The sequence below is a fragment of the Macaca mulatta genome, chromosome 7 (genome assembly GCF_049350105.2).
Source record: "Macaca mulatta isolate MMU2019108-1 chromosome 7, T2T-MMU8v2.0, whole genome shotgun sequence".
NCBI classification, from domain to species: Eukaryota; Metazoa; Chordata; class Mammalia; order Primates; family Cercopithecidae; genus Macaca; species Macaca mulatta.
The window spans coordinates 46,900,967-46,919,767 of NC_133412.1; the positions used below are offsets into that span (position 1 = coordinate 46,900,967).

General features: G+C 51.4%; 2 protein-coding genes across 19 annotated transcripts in view; one reads left to right on the forward strand and one right to left on the reverse strand.

The window, feature by feature from the left end:
* Positions 1 to 6,266: 6,266 nt before the first annotated feature.
* Positions 6,267 to 14,317, reverse strand: LOC114679439 (uncharacterized). The gene is made up of 3 exons (XM_077938802.1): positions 14,087 to 14,317; positions 11,620 to 13,811; positions 6,267 to 6,888 (listed from the first exon to the last, which is right to left on the reverse strand). Exons 1-2 carry the CDS (start codon positions 14,315 to 14,317, stop codon positions 13,176 to 13,178), a joined length of 867 nt encoding a protein of 288 aa, XP_077794928.1. The 3' UTR covers positions 6,267 to 6,888; positions 11,620 to 13,175.
* Positions 13,347 to 18,801, forward strand: part of PAQR5 (progestin and adipoQ receptor family member 5) — a 103,242-nt gene continuing 97,787 nt past the window's right edge. For 8 of the 18 annotated variants that reach the window (XM_077938716.1, XM_077938729.1, XM_077938711.1 and 5 more), the window contains exon 1: positions 13,377 to 13,535. The gene's annotated coding sequence lies outside the window, so the exon portion shown is untranslated. Of the gene's footprint in view, positions 13,536 to 18,801 lie in introns of all 18 variants that reach the window. The other 10 variants (XM_028851078.2, XM_077938728.1, XM_015142563.3 and 7 more) reach the window with 4 other exon arrangements.

The following is an 18,801-nucleotide window of genomic DNA, read 5'->3' on the forward strand; positions in this document are numbered from 1 at the left end:
GCTTGCGACTGGTAGTGGAAGTCGGGGGGCAGTCTTGTGAGACTGAGCCCTCAACCTCTGGGATCTGACGCGGCCTTTAGGTAGAGAGTGTCAGAACTGAATCGGAGGACACCCAGCTGGTGTCCACTGCAGAACTGATTGCTTGTTTGCTAGTGAGAGAAATCCCCGCATATTTGGGCACAGAAGTCTTCTGTGTTGATAGTTGGGGTGTGAGAGCAGATAAAAAACCTTTTCAATTTGTGGCTTTTTTCCACTCACATAACTATATTCAAAACAAAAAAGAAAGGATCTCACATACCCACACCTTACACAAAAATGAACTCAAAATGGATTATAGTCCTAAGTGTAAAACATAAACCTATGAAACTTCTAGAAAATATAGGAGAAAAATATGTGTGACCTTCAGAGACTAAAGGAATAATCAATAAAGAAAAAATGATAAATGAGATTTTATCAATATTAAAAATGTTTGCTCTGAAAAAAAGTGAAAAGGAAAACACAAACCACAGACTGGCAGAAAGTATTTACAAATCATATATTTGACAAAGGATGTAAAAAGACTCATCAGTGAGAAAATAAGTACATTTTGCCAATTAAAAACAGGCAAAAGACTGAATAGATACTTCACCCACACACACATACCAAGATGCTGAACATCATTAGTCTAAGGGTAATATAAATTAAAACCACAACAAAATGATCTAAATACTCAAAAATAAGTGATTAGTTAAATAAATTAGGGTGTATTTGTGTAAAATGTTTTTTTTTTTTTTTTTTTTTGAGACGGAGTCTTGCTCTGTCGCCCAGGCTGGAGTGCAGTGGCGCGATCCTGGCTCACTGCAAGCTCCGCCTCCTGGGTTCACGCCATTCTCCTGCCCCAGCCTCCCGAGTAGCTGGGACTACAGGCGCCCGCCACTGCGCCCGGCTCATTTTTTGTATTTTTAGTAGAGACGGGGTTTCACCACGGTCTCGATCTCCTGACCTTGTGATCCGCCCGCCTCGGCCTCCCAAAGTGCTGGGATTACAGGCGTGAGCCACCGCGCCCGGCTTGTGTAAAATGTTATTATCCATCCTTTAAGAATTATGTTTTACACTTTAAAATAACATGAAAAATAGATATGGAACAATGCATTAAGTAAAGGAAAGAGGATTTAAAGATATACACAATATTACTCCAAACTTTAAGGAAAATTGTGTGTATGTTACATACACGTGTTCAACAAACACTGAAATACATTAAATATAAACAGGCCTCATTTCTGGGTGTGGCAATTATAGAAATTTCATTTTTATTCTTTCTATTTCTCAGACTTTTCCTAAATATTTTCCAGCCCACACATATTATTTTTATAAATTATTTAAGATGAGAGAAAAACATAGACGTATATCTGAGCCCACCCTCCAGGCATCATTCAGCCCTTTTTGTAGGAGATGCTCCTATGGAGACTCCCCAGGAGTCTCTAACAGAGGAGTCAGGCAATAGACACATCCACAAATCAATGAGCCCATTCACTTCAGAACCTGCATTTTAGCAAGATTCCCCAGACAGGTGAAGGCACATTAAAGTTTGAGGCCCACGGCCCTACGTCAGTGGTTCCCAAAATGTAGTTCCCAAGCAGCGGCTCTCCTAGGAGCTTCTGAGAAGTGCAGCCTCTCAGCTCCAACCCAGACCTACTGAATCGGAAGCTCTGTGGGTGGGGCCCAGCATCATTTGTGTCCTCCAGCTGATGGACAGCCCTCCAGGGTATTCTGCTGTGGTCCCATAAAGGGCTCCCTAGGGCTAGGGACCGCATCTCATTTATCTTGCTATTTGTTAGTTTCCAATTGTAGCGATCACAAATCACCACAAAAGTAGTGGCTTCAATCTACACAAGTGTATTAACTTATAGTTCTGGAGATCAGAAATCTGAAAGCAGTTCCACTGGGCTAAAACCAAGGTGCTGGCTAGGCTGTGTTCCTCTTGGAGGCTCTAGGGGTTGGTTCGTTTCCTTGCCTTCTCCAACTTTCAGAGGCTGCTGGCATCCCTTGGCTCACGGCCGTATTGCTCTGACCTCCACTTCCGTCGCCACACTTCTTTCTCTGACTCTGATCCTCCTGCGTCCTTCTTAAAAGGACCCTGTGATTACACTGGGCCTGCCCTGATAATCCATGATGACCTTCCCATCTCAAGATTCTTAACTTAATCACATCTGCAACATCCTTTTTGCCATGCAGGGTAACATACAGGATCTGTGGATCAGGACGTGAACATCTTTGGAAGCTGTTATCTACCCCACACCGTGTCTCTAGCACTTAGCACATGCCCTGTACAGAGCAGATGCTAGGCAAGGATCTGGAGAAATAATGAATGAGTGAATTAATAAACAAAGAAATCAGGAGTCAAATGAAGCCTCCCCTTCTCTCCCCTTGAGCCCTGGTCCACCTGTGAGCATCTGACCTGGATCAAATGCTCCAGGTCAAAGGCCTTGAGGCCCCACAGTGCTCCCTAATGCATGAGTCCTTCAATTCAAGGTGGGGCTCAGGGTTGAGGCTTTGCCCTCAGGACCCAGCTCCACAGGCAGCACCAACAGGCAGTGGGGCAACCAGGCCAGCGCTGTGGAGGTCAGCAGTGAAGGGGCTTCTGGGGTCCTGGCTGGTAGGTATGGTGTCTAGGCGCACCAAGACAACATGGGCTTTTGGTTGAAGTCCTGACTCAGCCACTTGCCAAGCGTGTGAGCTGGAACAAGCTACTTAACCACTATGAGCCTCCTTGGTTACTTCCTCCTGCGTATGGGATGGTAACAGCAGCCTCGCCAGGTCGTCCTGAGAATTAGAGGACATGAAGTGCCTGGCCCTGGAGTGGTGAATGAGGGTGTAGATGCTGCTGCTGGAAGTAGGCTGCATGGGGAGCTGGCATTCAGACCTGGGCTTGGGGAGTGGGCTGGGTGCTGGCTTTGATTCTGGCTCGCCTGAGATCAGTCTCCCGCCCTGAGGCCCACTGGCCCCCAGCCATGACAAGCCTGGGCGTGAATTACCCTCTAGGTTTCACACAGTTCTTTCTGTGTGATATGCTGACTCTCTTTAGTCATTCAGTGCAGGAGAACTGATCTCAGAGAAGGCAGGAGTCATTGGGAGGCCTCCCTGCAGTGCCTAAACTGGGACAGAAAATGCTCAGGATGTAGATGAGGAAACCTGGGCTCTGGCACTCACCAGCTTCCCTGATCCTTTAAACCTCAGTTTCCATGTCTATAAGCATCTGTCCCTCCTCCCATTCCACCCCTGGTGGCAAGGACCTGCCGGGGAGGTGAAGGAGTATGCGACCTGGCAGGACGGAGGAAGCAGAACCTGGGACCAACAGAAACAGGCTCTGGCTGGAGACTTCTGATCGGAGGTTTTGATAGTGAGCCTGAGAAAGGTTGTTTATCATTAGTTAGACCTGGGAATATTATGATAAAGACGTTAATGTTCTGTAATGAAGGCTACCAGCTTGGGGCTAAATTAAATATTTACATAGCCCTCGATTATCTTCTCCCTCTCTTTTGCAACTCCCTCCCCATGCTAAAATATTTAGCAGGGATTTCAGGAGTGTTCTCAAATCCAGCTATGGTTCAGAAAGTTACTTAATAGCCAGGAAGTTGGCGAACACTGCTTTTAGTAGATTCCCAGTGGCTGCTGCTCTCGTTGGAGCCCGGGAAATCCACACGGCTCATCAGATGGGGGTGTTAGATAGAAGCTTTTAAGCTTGGATTTTTACAACAGAACCAAAATAAACTGTGTAGGGTAGGCATGAGACAAGCTGGACCCAAAGGGATTCTCTAATACAAGTGTCAGAAACTGCCTCCAAAATAGCTGCACAAAAATGTTTAAAGAGGGAGAAACCCCAGCTGGGCAGGTGGCAACAAATGCAAAGTCAGCCTTTAATTCACGAAGTGACAAGCAAGTCACTTACCCTTTTACGATCTTACTGTTCCTAGAATAGCCAATAGATGTCTGTGGTCCCTTCTGGTTTAATTTATGAAATGGACTAGAAGTACTCTATATTTCCCAAAAGAACAGTGGACAAAATGCCTGCTCCTCACAGCATCTGAATATTCACCATTTTTGCCTCAAGGACACGATCCTGTAAGAGCCTTCGGACTGGCTGGTTGAAGTGAATAGGAGTTCTGTTTGGAACATTAGCTATAGGATATATGTGGTAGTGAATTCAGAGCATATATGTTCCAGGAAGAATTGTATCTATATTTAATTTTTGAAAATCTAAATGTACTCTCTGATTACTAAGAGAAGCAGCACTAAGAACCGTGTGAAACCTAGACGGTAGTTCACGCCCAGGCTTGTCACGGCTGGGGGCCAGTGGGCCTCAGGGCGGGAGACAGCAACTGAGAACAAAAACTTTGGACCAGTCCTGATTTGAGATCCAGCTGTGTGATCTTGTAGACATCACAGCCTCAACTTTCCAATCTATAAAATGGGATGGTGATAGACATGGAGTTTGGTGAGTACCACATGAGATACTGATCCTACAAAGCTCTTGGCACCTAGCTTGTAGTAAGAGCTTGGTAAACACTGGCGGTTATTCTCACTTTAAATCCTCTTATCAAAGTGAAGCCTTCCTCTCCCATGGAATGTTTTGTGTAAATCTGACTTCCACACCCTGAGCAGACTGCGTATGTCATAGGGTCCTTCAGCCTGCCCTGAGCTGCCCCGCAGCCAGCAAGGCCAGCCCAGGCCCCAGGAGAGCAGCCAGGGAGAACTTCCTACTCTTGTGAGTTGGAAGGGAACAGAGAACACAGGGAGGCTTCCTCCAGCCTTTCCTGAGAACACAACTTCAAAACGTCCACACCCAGACGTTAAGAAAGCCCCAGGCCCAGCGCCAGCCCCCTCCCCCCTGGGGTCAGCACCCTGTCTCAGCCCTAGAAGAGTCCACAGCCCTCCAGCCTGCTGCAGAGGAGGCTCAGGATAGCGACTGGTCACTTATCCCCTCCCCCATCTCAGGGGGAAGACCCAGAAACAGAGGGGAAAAGGCCTTTGCCCTTGGCTGAGACTACCTGGGTTCAGCTCTCAGCCCTGCCTTATACAAGTTGTGGCCCCTCGGCCCCCTTCTTACTCTTTCAAAGTATCCCCATCTGACCCTACAGATTTTTTTTTTTTTTTTTTTTTTGAGATAGAGTTTCACTCTGTCACCCAGGCTGGAGTGCAATGGCATGATCTGGGCTCACTGCAACCTCCGCCTCCCTGGTTCAAACGATTCTCCTATCTCAGCCTCCGAGTAGCTGGGATTGCAGGCGCATGCCACCACATCCAGCTAATTTTGGTATTTTTAGTAGAGACAGGGTTTCACCATGTTGGCCAGGCTGTTTCAAACTCCTGACCTCACGTGATCTACCCACCTTGGCCTCCCAAAGTGCTGGGATTACAGGCATGAGCCCCTGCACCAGCCCAGATATTCTTAATATGGAGTAAAATACCGCCCAGAGAAAGTGAGGCTCGGAGCCTGAGTTGCCTGTAAGCTCTCCGTGACTGTCTGCCCCTTCCTGCCTTGCACAAAGGATACTGCACTGAGCTAGGAAGGCTGGTGGTCCTGTGGGTGGCTGTGTGGGAAAAGGGTGGGCTACAAGTGGTGAGCTCAGGGCCTTCCCCCGCTTGTAACAAAATAGCTGTCACCGGCCGGGCATGGTGGCTCACGTCTGTAATCCCAGCCCTTTGGGAGGCCAAGGCAGGAGGATCACTTGCGGGCAGGAGTTCAAGACCAGCCTGGCCAACATGGTGAAACCCTGTCTCTACTGAAAATACAAAAAAAAATCAACCAGGCCTCGAGGTGAGCACCTGTAGTCTCAGCCACTTGGGAGGCTGAGGCACGAGAATCGCTTGAACCCAGGAGTCAGAGGTTGCAGTGAGCCAGGAGATCATGCCACTGCATTCCGGCCTGGGTAACAGAGCGAGACTCTGACTCAAAAATAAATAAATACATAAAATAAAATAGCTGTCACCCTGGCTGCGACGTAGCCTTCTTTCAAATGCAAACACTGCAGAAAGACAGCCATGTGAGGACCCGTGCTCATTTACACCTGTGCTGGAATAGGTGCATTCCAGAGGCTTCCCTGGTGCTCATTTACACCTGTGCTGGAATAGGTGCATTCGAGAGGCTTCCCTGGATATACAACCAATTATTATCATTGTTATTTATTCATATAAAATATTTATCGCGCAAACAATATTATAACACCACCACAAAAAAAAAAAAGAAAAGAAAAGAAAAGAAATTACTCACAATCCCCCAAACCTAGTAAATGGGCATTTGGTTTTCTTTTTATTTTTGCAATTCCCCTCCATCTCTCATTCATACACACACAATTTTCTCATAGCTGGGCTCCGGCCCAGTGCAATTTGCACCGAACACCATATCATCAGCATTTCTCCACGTTGCCACAGTTTTCCCAATTAGCTTTTAACATGAGCCTGCTGTTGCTCACCAGCGCTCTGGAGTCGCGCATTTAGGTTGCTGCTTTGTTCAAAGGGCTTTTTCATCTTCTGAGGATTCTTTCCACGGACTGCCTTCTCAGGTGTGTGACTGCTGGATGAAAGTGATGAGTATTTTTGTGACTCTTGAAAGAGACTGCCTAGTAGAGGTTTTGCGTGGGGCTTGCAGACTGCTGGTACCTCAGGGTTGAGAGGGAGCTGGGATCAGGGAAGGAGTCTCTGTGCTTGCCGGGGCGGTGGAAGTTTTGCTTGGAGCAATCCTTAAAGGACTTTAGCCCTAAAGGAGAGGCAGTGGCTTCAGGCTGAGAGCAGATCCCAGAAGCTGGCCAGAAGGTGCTGCCTCCTTCCTGTTCCTCCCTGAGTGGTGACAGCCTCAGCATCTGCAGCATCCACTCATTAAGAGAAAGGGCGTAGACAACAAGGAGAAACCTAGGGAAGCAGCAAGCACTGTGTAACTGATGGCCCATGATTCAGACAGTAAGTGCAATTGCGATTGCTGCTGGGAAGAATTTGCTGGAGTGGCAGTAGAAGGCTCTATGTGTCCACACATACACATTTATATGTCTTTGCTGTGTGCTGGGCCCGACCCAGAGCACTGTAGGAGCGAGGTGGTAAGGAAGCAGCCGTGGCCTCACCTCTCAAGGTGCCCCAAGAATCAAGCAGGCCGAGGTAGTTGGGACTACCTGGGGGTCTCCCCGCTGGCTGCACATCAGAATCCCCCTGGAGCCTTAAAACAGACGTGGGCCTCACCTCTAGATATTCGAATTAAATAGTGTCGGATGCTAACTTGTTGCCAGGATTGAGAACCAATGGGCCAGATGTTATGTTTTCTTATTAGGGCAATTAGGGATGCAGGAACAGAGACTCTCTTAAGCTAACAGGATAAAACAGAAATTACTGTGGGTGACCAGGATGCATGCGGGGGAGGGTGGGCTAACTCCCCTTCATAGAGGCCTCTATAATCACCCTCCTCCAAGCCACCCCAATTAAACCCTCCACCTAAATGAAACAGCCTGCTTCTATGCCATTGTTGCTTCAAGCCCAGCTCCCCAGGTCCCCCTTTGCAAGCAGGGGGCTGCCCAAGAGCCACCGCGGGCCCTCGGCTGCTGTAAAGATATTGCCTGGGCCTGGGAAGCTGGCACCGAGACAGAGGCAACCTGGATGCTACAAGCCTGCTGGTCCCCTCACTGCATCTATGCTTCTCTGCAAGCAGCTTTCCTCCCTGGGTCAGATGGCCCTGAAGGCCTTGCTGAGTGTTCTGGTCCTTGATGGCTACTGGCCCTCAGGAGCCCACCTGGCACAGGGCACGCCTGGGGCTTCCTTCAAGTACCGGACATGACAGGCCCTTGTGATCTGTCTCCCTGGCCAAGGCAAGTCACCCTCCTCCTGTCTCAGCATCTTCACCCTGACACACACTCTCCAAGGGCCAGCTTCCCATGCTCCACCTCCCTCAATCCTGCTCTCAAGACAGGGTCACACCTGGGGATCCATGCCAGTCGCAGTGTCCCCTGCCCCAAGGGGTTCTGCCTGAAAGTCTGTGCTTTCCACATGGAATTCAAAGCTTTGTGGCTCCTGGCAAAGGGGTTCTCAGGACCTGGGCATCAGAAGAAGGGCTGGGGGCACAGGTGGGGTGAGCAGGGAGAACAGGCATTTTCTCTGAGCCTATTCACCAGAAAGGGTGTCTTTCCATAGGGACCCCATGATGGGAAGATGTTAGAGGAAGGGGCATCAAGGGTCCTTTTGAAAGGCATAACCACTGGCCGGGCGCGGTGGCTCAAGCCTGTAATCCCAGCACTTTGGGAGGCCGAGGCGGGTGGATCACGAGGTCAGGAGATCGAGACTATCCTGGCTAACATGGTGAAACCCCGTCTCTACTAAAAATACAAAAAAAAAAAAAAAACTAGCCGGGCGTGGTGGCGGGCGCCTGTAGTCTCAGCTACTTGGGAGGCTGAGGCGGGAGAATGGCGTGAACCCGGGAGGCGGAGCTTGCAGTGAGCCGAGATCACGCCACTGCACTCCAGCCTGGGAGACACAGCGAGACTCCATCTCAAAAAAAAAAAAAAAAAAAAAAAGAAAGGCATAACCAGGCTGGGCATGGTGGCTCATGCCTGTAATCCCAGCACATGGGAGGCTGAGGCGGGTGGATCACATGAGGTCAGAAGTTTGAGACCAGCCTGACCAATATGGTGATATCTCATCTCTACTAAAAATACAAAAATCAGCCAGGCGTGGTGGTACCTGAGTCCCAGTTACTCAGGAGGCTGAGGCAGGAGAACTGCTTGAACCTGGGAGGCGGAGGTTGCAGTGAACCAAGATAGTGCCATTGCACTCCAGGCTGGGTGACAGGAAAAAAAAAAAAAAAAAAAAAAAAAAAAAGAGCCATGGCCAGACTGTGAGGTGGTAGGAAAGGGAGTTAGAGGGAGGTAAGTCCCCCAACTCAATGCCCCCAGCAAGGACCCTATATGGCTTTAGCCTCCTTTCTCCTCCATAACATGACCAGATAGAAGATGCTATAGGAGACTCTGTCTGACACCGTGAGAAGTTGAGGGAAGGACAAAAGGAGGAAACTGACCTTGCTGGACCCCTTTGTGCTGCCACTGGGGGAAAGACACAGATGTGGATTGAACAGTATCCCCAAAATGTATGTCCACATCCTAACTTCCTCTACCCATGACTGTGATCTTATTTGGAAAAAGGGTCTTTGCAGATGCACTTAAGCTAAGGATCTTGAGATGAGCTCATCCTGACTCCAGTGACTGCTGTCCTACAGAGACGAGGGGACACAGACACTCAGAGACGGCATGTGAAGACAGGCAAGATTGTGTGATGCTGCCACAAGCCCAGGGATGCTGGGAACCAGGAGCTGGAAGAGACAAGGAAGGATTCTCCCTCTCAGGGTTATTGTGATGACCACAGAATGCATTTGGAAGTGGCTTTGTAAACTGCAGGGTGATAAGCAAATTCAGTATTTGGAGTTGTGTTTTATTTTCCAAAGGCCTCAGTAAACGTTTGTGGAACTGACCGGTGTTGGTTTGGGCACTGTGTCTCTTCACAGATGTGGGCAGAGGGACCATAAACGCAGGGGGCAGGGATGGGCAGCAGTCAGAGGGAGCCATGGAAGCTTCAGAGGGAGCACAACTCTGCTAATGCCCCGACTTGGGACTTCTAGCCTCCAGGACCGTGGGAGAGTAAACAGGTGTTGTTTTAAGGTGCTGTGCATGATAATTTGTCACAGCAGCACTGGGAAACCACTGGCAACATGGACCCCTTATCTGGATGCAGTGGCAGAAAAGAAAGCTCTGCATAAAGTTCCCATAAAGCATGTCCTCGCCCTTAGTGCCCATTTCCTCCTCTGTCAAATGAGGCAAATACTTCCAGCCCTGATGAGATAATGGCCTTATCAGCAGGGCAACTCTGATGGTGTGGGTGAGGCTGTTCTAGGTTTCGCGCGGCCGGGCAGGTGCCAGCACTTCTCCCAGCCTCCGTTTTCTCATCTGCCAAGTGGGACAGTAAGCCCTGCCCTGGTGACTCCATTGCCGAGGAGATGGGAGGAGGGAGCGGACTTATGGATTGGGGTAGGGTTGGGTGCCAGGGGGCTGAGAACACATGTGAGGGACCTGAGTCTTACCATATTAGCTGAGGGCGATGGTTTCCGTAGTACCGTTTCGACTATCCAACAAGGCCTTGTAAACAAATACGACATCTGGGCCCACCTGGGAGGAGCTGGTGAGCGCCTGAGGAGTAGACGGCCAGTGGGGATGGGTGAAGAACACATAGAAAAGTGATGTCTGATATGGCGCCCCTTGAACACACAGGCAAAGGGAGAGATGGGGCATTTTGAGTCACATGGATTGGGGTAGGACTGTTTCCCCCGCAAAAGGCTTTTTGAGTTATGTTGTAAAGATGTCAGAGGGAGACTGACGTTTAAGACTGGAGCTCTCCTTCCTTCACACCCTCACCAGGACTCCCTCTGGCTGCCCCCAATCCCTGCCCCCTCTGTTTTTGGTCCCTCCGCCCATTGCCATGAGGAGACAGTGCTCAATCCAATGTCAGTCAGTTCCACGAACGTTTACTGAGGCCTTTGGAAAATAAAACACAACTCCAAATATTAAATTTACTCAGCACTCTGCAGTTTACAGAGCACTTCCAAATGCATTCTGTGGTCACCACAATAACCCTGAAAGGAAAAAAAGATGATTATCTCCCACTCCACGGAAAAAGAAACTGAGGGCCAGAGAAGAGAGACAACTTGCTCAAGGCCATTTGATTAGGTTGCCTGACTCCTGGAGCTGCTCTTCCCTGTCTCCTTGCTGCCTTGCTGTCATGTCACCTGCTGTCTCACTGGGTCATTTGGGCGTGTGCCTCTCCCACGCCTGTATCTTCCCAACTGGTGTCAGCTCAAAACCCTCTGTGGTCTGCAGTGCTCCGCCTGGCTTTCCAGGTCTGGGCAGCTCCCTCTTTCCAGATCCTGCCTGTGATTCCAGCTCCTTTCCCTTGCTGTACAAGGTTCCCACCTCTGCACTTTGCCTCCCTCCTTCTTCTTGCCCACGGGTACGTATCCCAGTCCTTCCCAGACTTCAGGTCTCCCTCGGCTGCACAGGAGGCCCAAATCCAGCATAGATTCCTGAAGTCCTGGGTCCAAGTTCCAGCTCTGCTACTAACTTCCTGTGACTGTGTGACCTTGGGCAGGTCACTTTCTCTCTCTGGGCCTCCGTTTCATCACTATGAAATAGGAGTGTTGGCTGGGCGCGGTGGCTCAAGCCTGTAATCCCAGCACTTTGGGAGGCCGAGTCGGGCGGATCACGAGGTCAGGAGATCGAGACCATCCTGGCTAACACGGTGAAACCCCGTCTCTACTAAAAAAAATACAAAAAATCTAGCCGGGCGAGGTGGCGGGCGCCTGTAGTCCCAGCTACTTGGGAGGCTGAGGCAGGAGAATGGCGTAAACCCGGGAGGCGGAGCTTGCAGTGAGCTGAGATCCGGCCACTGCACTCCAGCCTGGGCTACGGAGCGAGACTCCGTCTCCAAAAAAAAAAAAAAAAAAAGAAATAGGAGTGTTGAACACAATGCTCTCTAAATGCATCTCCATGTGGTCTAAGTACCCCCCCTCCCCGCCCCCTCCCTGCCCTTCCCCCTCCTCTGATCATCCTGTGTGCTTACCATTCACAATTCCCTTTCCTGGCTCCACATTGTTCTCCAAAGGGTTCAGGTTCAATCATTCAGTCAGACTTTAAGCTCCCTAAGAGCAGAGGAGAGTGTTTTTGGCCAAGACGTGCAGATCGATTCGCTGGTAATCCACTGACCACCTCCATTTAGGTTGGGAGCCTCTGTGCCTTCCCTCTTTAGTTTCTTCAAGGTGCACACACAGATGCCTACAGGAGTCCAGGTGGGGCACCAGGCATCTCTGCTCACCTTGGCTGCTCTGCTGGTGGTGGGGTGCCTGCCTGTGCTGTGCATGCTGCAGCTTCGGCAGGGTGGGCAGTCAGGCCAGTGCCAGCCTTTGCCCCCAGAGAACTCTTCACACCCTATTCTTACCCCAAACCCATCACTGGCCCAGGCATCAAAAGGTGGCATCAAAAGTACATATCCCTGTGCTATTCCCCTTCAAAAAGCTTCATTTCTAATATCTCATTGAATCCCCCGAATAGCCTTGGAAAGGCAAAACAGGTATTATTAATCTCCATTTTGTAGATGCTGAGGGACTTGTCCAAGGCTGCTCTGAATTCAGCACAGAGCTGGGACTGGGCTGCACTCTCCTGGTGTCCAGTCATTCTTGTCAAACTCTGGTCTGCGGAAAATACATGCCTGCCTCTGTGTAGGCCCCAGTCTCTTTCCCTTTAAGAACTCAGGTCTGAGAGGACAAGCGCATGGGCGCACGCATACACACCCTTACAAGATGCACAACCACCAAAAAGCCTAATAAAGCAGGGTGCCCAAGACCACGGTTCAGGATCCATAAAAACGGCCGGAGATAATTGACTGCAACCTATTCACTGCAAACGGGGCAACTTAGGCCCACAAAGGGCCAGAGACTTGACGCAAGTCACAGAGTAGACTAGAGCCCAGGTCTCCGGACTCCCAGTCCTGTGCTCTCTCCACTGTCTGCGCCCTCGGCAAACAAGGCAAGGCAGGGAGGAGCAGGAGCTCAGAGAGCCTGGGGCTGAAGGGTGGGAGGAAGGAGCCTGGTGGGGGACCAGTCTGCAGAGGTGGATGTTCCAGCCTTTCTCTAGCAGGGCCCGGGTGGGGGTACCAGGCAGCTGCAACCTGTTCCTTCAGCACCTGGGAGGACACAGAGTCTGGTTCCATGAAGCCAAATGTTTCTTCTTTGTCCTCTGTGTCCATTCATCTCTTATCGCTGTGTCCACTGAGTGGCAGAGGTCCAGGCCCAGCACCTTCCAGTCTAGGAGCCTGTGACCTGGGACAGGATCCTTGTAGAAAGAGTGAGGGCTGGCAAAGGGTCCACCCCCCTGAGCACTCCAAGAGACAGTGGTGGAACGCATTTCAAGGATTCAGAGCGGCCAGGAGCCTCTCCCACCGGCCAAGGGGACACTGCCGTGGGGCTGCGGATAGCCAGTTGTTTATTCCTCCTTCCCTGTGCTCCACCCCATGCACTTTTCCGAGGGGCAAGCTCCGCAATTCTCCCATCAGGGAGGCTCTCCAGGGTCCCTGTCGGCCTTCGGCTCCTGGGGTGGAGGTGGGCCTGGGGTACATGAGCCCTAGGAGAATGGGGTGTGAGAGACTCCCCTGGGCTCCTGGCTTGGGTTGCACCTCAAACTGTGGAGTGCGGTGGCGAGTCTTTGGAGGTCACAGAGCCCAGGGTCGGTGACACGTGATGAGGCGCAGGCCTGGCTCAGGGAGTGGTGCCCACGGCCCTCGGCTCCTCCCCCGGGGCCGCCCCGCCCCGTGCGGGAGGGGACGGGCGGGGACCGGCATGGGTAGGCGCGGCGACCCGCAGGGCCAGGTGCAGGGCCCGAGAGTCCGGGGTCGCCGCAGCCCGCGAGAAGTGACCGGTCTCCGGCCTGCTTGTGCTGTCCCCGCGCCCTGTCCACTGGACTCCCGAGACCCTCGGAACCCAGGTAACCGGGGGCGGGACTCCCCGCCGCGCGCCGCCTCCTCACCTCCTGGTCCACGCGCACCCGCCCTCCGCGGCCGCCCCAGCCGCCCTGCGCCCGTGGAGCCCGGGTGGCCACTCCAAGGGCGGGTCTGGGAAAGTTTGTGCCGGGGCGGTGCTGATCCGGCGGCCGCGCGGCGCGGCCACTTTCACCGCACGCGGGGCCGGTGTGAAGGTGGGGCGGCCGCCGCCGTGCAGAAGGCTCTCTGCTGCAATCGAGGCCGGTGAGGGGGACTGTTGCCTTCTAGCACCTTTTCTCTCAGTCTCCAGGGCGTTTGCGCCGCTTACCCTTCCTCCACCGCCCCCCTCCTGCCACCCCCACTTCAATAAAACCCTTGGATTGAGGCTGCACAGTTGGCGATTTCTTTACACCTGTGCTTCCCGCCTCCTGAGCCCAGATGCGAGCCTGGGCTTAGCAGGACCGTGTGGGTGAGGGGCGGCCCTCTGCCTGCGGGGGCCCCTGTTGAAGTGGGTGCCCAGCTACAGGGAGTTCCCCGTGCTCTGTCATTGGCCTACCCCCTGGCCACAGCCCCCAGCTGGACATCTCTTGGCTCCCCTGGCACTTCCCAAGTCCCAGTCGGATAAGCCCAGGAGAGGGGGTGGACCCCAGCACCAGTGGAGCAAGAATTCAGGAGCCGGGTAACTCTCATCCGTGAACAGAACCGGCTTCCTCCCGCTTAGGTTGGGAGGAGGGCTCAGCTTAGTGGGAGTTGGGGGTGACAACTGCCCCTTCCCACGCAGAGCCATAGAAAAGAGATGGGGAGAGGTCAGGGGATCTGAGAAGAACTAGCAGCCAACAGGGACATATCCCTGATTTCATTTGAACCTAACAAACCAATGGCAAGTAGATATTAGCACAGGGGCAGATGAGAAGACAAGGAGGCCCAACGAGACTCAGCCATTTGCTGGAGAAACTGGTGGACTTTTCTCCACCACTGAGTGGCGGATTTCCCACCACATCCTTCCAGAGCGGGATGGTTGCTTCTGCATTCTTGCAGTGCCCTTGACTCAGCAGAGGTTGGTTTCCTTCCCCCTACTCCCCACCCCGCTAGGTTCTTCCTGTGAAAGAGGTTCAGGGGAGAGGGCACCTCCGAGCAGGCACAAACTCCAGTCAGGAAAGTCCTCCAAGAGCCAGCCAGAGCCTTGCTAAGCTCCCAGAACTCCAGGAGGGCAGGTACCTGCTTTGTTCCCTGCCGTAGCCATAGTACCTGGCACACAGGAAGGTACTCTGTGAGAATGGAATGATTAGTCTGCAACAGCAAAGCTTCTTTTCCAACTGCCTTACCTCTGCCCTTGGCAAGCAGAAAGGGCACTCTGAAAAGCTGGATCAGAAAGGTGTCCAGCCCCACCACTGAGATCCCTTGGCACCCTTACCCACGTGGGGCAATATTTTTCCTTTACACCAAGAGAATATCCTTAATCTTATGTGCTTTTCTTTGTTTTCGGTTTTTTTTTTTTTTTTTTTTTTTTGAGACTGAGTCTCTCTCTATCACCCAGGTTGGAGTGCAAGGGTGAGATCTTGGCTCACTGCCACCTCCGCCTCCCAGGTTCAAGCAATTCTCTACCACGCCTGGCTAATTTTTGTATTTTTAGTAGAGGCAGGGTTTCACCATGTTGGCCAGGTTGGTCTCAAACTCCTGACCTCAGATGATCCACCCAAGTTGGCCTCCCAAAGTGTTGGGATTACAGGTGTAAGCCACCTCGTCCCGCCCCCATGTGCTTTTCCAGACAGACAGGGGCCTTTTGCTTTACCCTGGTCCTGCCAAGGAGAGGCCAGGGCTAGTGGGTTCCATGCCCAGCTTGGCCCTACCCTAGATTGGAGGCAGAGCAACTTTGTCCCTTTATGTAGAATTCTTACGCATCCCTCCAGGGGTAAGAATTGGAATGGAATTATTTGGAAACATTAATCTTCATTGTCTCCTCTCTCTCCTCACCACTCCATGGGGCAGCTACTATTGGGGGAAGAGAAGGTGCTTTTCTGGGTCTCAATTTCCTCATCTGTAAAATGAGAACAACAGGCTTTGCGTGGTTTTAGGACATAGTAAGTGGTTCCAAAGGACTCTGTGGGCTGCAAAGCAAACTGTAAGTGCGGATTGCTATTTTCTCATGTGTGTTAGCCCGGCCTCCCCGGTTGGCGGTAAGTCCTTTCTCAGCATCTTGGTATCCCTTACTCATCCTGAATACACAGAAGGTTTGCAAGACATATTTTCAAAAATAATCCCTACAGGAAGAGAAAAATTGTGAATTCATAAGAAATGGGGGGAGTTTTTTTTGTGTGTGTGTGTGTGTTTTTTTTTTTTAGCCCAGTGTTAGGAGCCAAGAATGGTGGCAGGAAACTGGGCAGGGCCATGCATGAGTACAGGGGCAGCTCTCAGGGGTGGTGACGATGCTAGGTTTGTGCACAGGCTTGAGCCTCAGTCAGTTTCTCAGCGACTTCCTCCAGGAAACGGAACTGACCAACTCTGGGTTGGTCAGATATATATATTCAAGACAGGGTCTGTCGCCCAGGCTGGAATGCGGTAGCATGATCTCTGCTCACTGCAACCTCCACCTCCTGGGCTCGAGCTATCCTCCTCACCTCAGCCTCCTTAGTAGCTGGGACTATAAGCATATACCCTCATGCCCAGCTAATTTTTGTATTTTTTGTAGAGGTGGGGTCTCACTATGTTGCCCAGGTTGTTCTCGAACTCCTGAGTGCAAGTGATCTGTCTGCCTCTACCTCCCAAAGTGCTGGGATTACAGGTGTGATCCACCATGCCCAGCCAGAACTTTCAAATTCCTCTCCCTCCCTCCCCATGTAAGGGGAGGGGAGACCCTACCATGCAGAGGAGGATCAGTAGGAGGGAAGGAAGGGTCTGAGAGCCCCTGTAGTTGGAGGTGGCCAGTGCCTTGTTCATCGAAGGCCACGGTAGAGTGAGGGATGTAGAAGAGTCCCTGGCAGTGCCCTGAGGATGCCGCCCACCTTGCTTTGAAGAAATCCTCCCCTCAGTCAGGACTTTTGGGGCCCTGCCAGGAACCCTGTGTGACTCCTGGACTCCTCAGCAGATCCAGGTGCTTGCCTTTGAGGACAGGCCAGCATACCCGGAGTTGGTCAGTTCTGTTTCCTGGAGGAAGCCGCTGAGAGACTGACTGGGGCTCTAGCCTACCATCCCCACCACCCCTGAGCGCTGTCCCTGTACTCACGCATGGCCCTGCCCAGTTTCCTGCCACCATTCTTGACTCCTAACAAGGATCCAGCAGAGTAAGAGCTTTAGACTCAGAGTCTCTAAGCTAGACTAAGCCTTAGCAGCCATGTCCCCCCGCTCCTTCTCTGCTTCATTTTCCATGGCTCATATTCCCTTCTGACAGCCTATAGATTTCACTCCTTAATCTTGTTTGCCATCTGTCTTCCCTGTTAGAATATCAGCTCTGTGAGGGCAAGGCCTTTTGTCTCTCTCGTTCCATGGTCTCTCCCCAGAGATCAGAGTGTAGTAAGTGCTCAGTTAACATGTGCTGAGTAGATGAACACATCCAATGCACCATTTCTCAGTGCACACAGATGGGGAGACTGAGACCCAGAGGTGAGGAGTGACTCTTGGAGCCAGAGCTGGAGCTTTTCCTAATTAGACTCAAGTTAATTCAAAGTTGGGTCTCTGTCCCCTACTTTGAATTACTTTGGTTGCTAGGGGTGCTTAAGAGGCCCCTGGCAAGAACCTTCAGGCCAGCTGCCTCCAGAGTTACCCAAAGGGGCAGCTCCCAGATTGAAAGGACAGCTGCCACATGAGGCGATTGGAGAGTTCCGGGAAGGAGTCATCCCCATCAGACCTCCATCCTCAAAGGAAACCTCCCAGGGCTGCTCTCCCAAGGCAGCCAGTTCCTCTGCTAGTGAGTTCTCTCTTGGTGAAAATAGTGCCCTCTGCAGGCAGCCTTTTAAAATTCCCCAGAGCAATTAAATAAATAAATAAATAAATAAATAAATAAATAAATAAATAAAATAAAGAAGCACATCCAATAAATAAATAAATTCTCCAGTGCACGGGAGAACTAAGGAAGTCCAAAGCCAGGCTCCTGGCAGCTGTGGGAGAAGGGGTGGCATTCCCATGGACTTGGGCTAGGGATAACCGACCAGTCTGAGAAGTGCAGCCAGAGGCCCAGGGAAGCCTTGGGATTCTGAGGCCTCACTTGGGAATCTGGCAAGACAGCCTAGAGGCCACAGCGCTCAGCGCACCCCACAGAGGAGCAGATCTTGTGCGGGCCTCTACATTCCCTCCATGGGGAGCTTTGGCTTTTCCCCCCAAGCCCAGCTATTAACCCCGAACATCTTTTTCTGTCGTCATTGTGGTCTGCCAAATTCAGGGTTGGAATGCACCTGAACCTTGGAACTGGGGGAAGGACACCAGAAATTAGGCCTTGAAGGATATGTAGGAGTTTTCCAACTTGTTGGAAAAATTAGGGAGGAAGGGGACAGGCAGGTGAGGGAGCTGTGATAATGCTTTACCTGAAGAAACGAATCTGTAATGGGGTCTTCTTCTGTAACTGAGGCCATTGTAGGCCCTCCCCTACCCCACCATCCTTGTCCGCACCACCCTCTATGGGCTTCCTGCTCCTGAAGAGGGTGAGGCCCTGACCTAAGACAGAGCTTCATGCACTGCTGCCCTGGCCTTCTCTTTATTACCGCTGTTACTACAAGTTTACTGACTTTCAGCCACAGTGGATGGAAAAGTACGCCTGTTGCAACATGACGTGAGTCAGTTGTTCATAAATAATGGGATTGCACCGTCAGCTCTGATGCCCTGGTGTCTGGCCCACGGTTGGAGACATGGTGTTGGCTCTTTGGAGAAAAGGGTAAGGGTGACTCTAGACGTCAGTTTGAAATTACGCAGGATGGCAGTGAGGATCCAGCAGGTGCGGGAGATACAATCATTTTTGGCATCTAGGAAAAAAGATAGTGCCCCCAAAGCAGTGATCCAAGGTTTAATTCTTACCCATGCCCTGTTCTCCAATCCTGGTTTTGCCTTACACAGTCATCCTCTCTTCTGACCTTGACCTCAGCCAGGACCACCCCCAGCATGCTATGGACTTAAAGGGTGAGTTTTGCCCAAGCCTCAGATAGGGTCATTCTGCCTGGACACACCACAGTCCCTTAAGACAGTCCTCCTCTGATTATTTGGGAACCCTGTGACCAAGATGGTCAGGCTCATCTTGGTGGGATTCATCTGGAGCCTGCCAGAGACACAGAGCCCAACTATGAT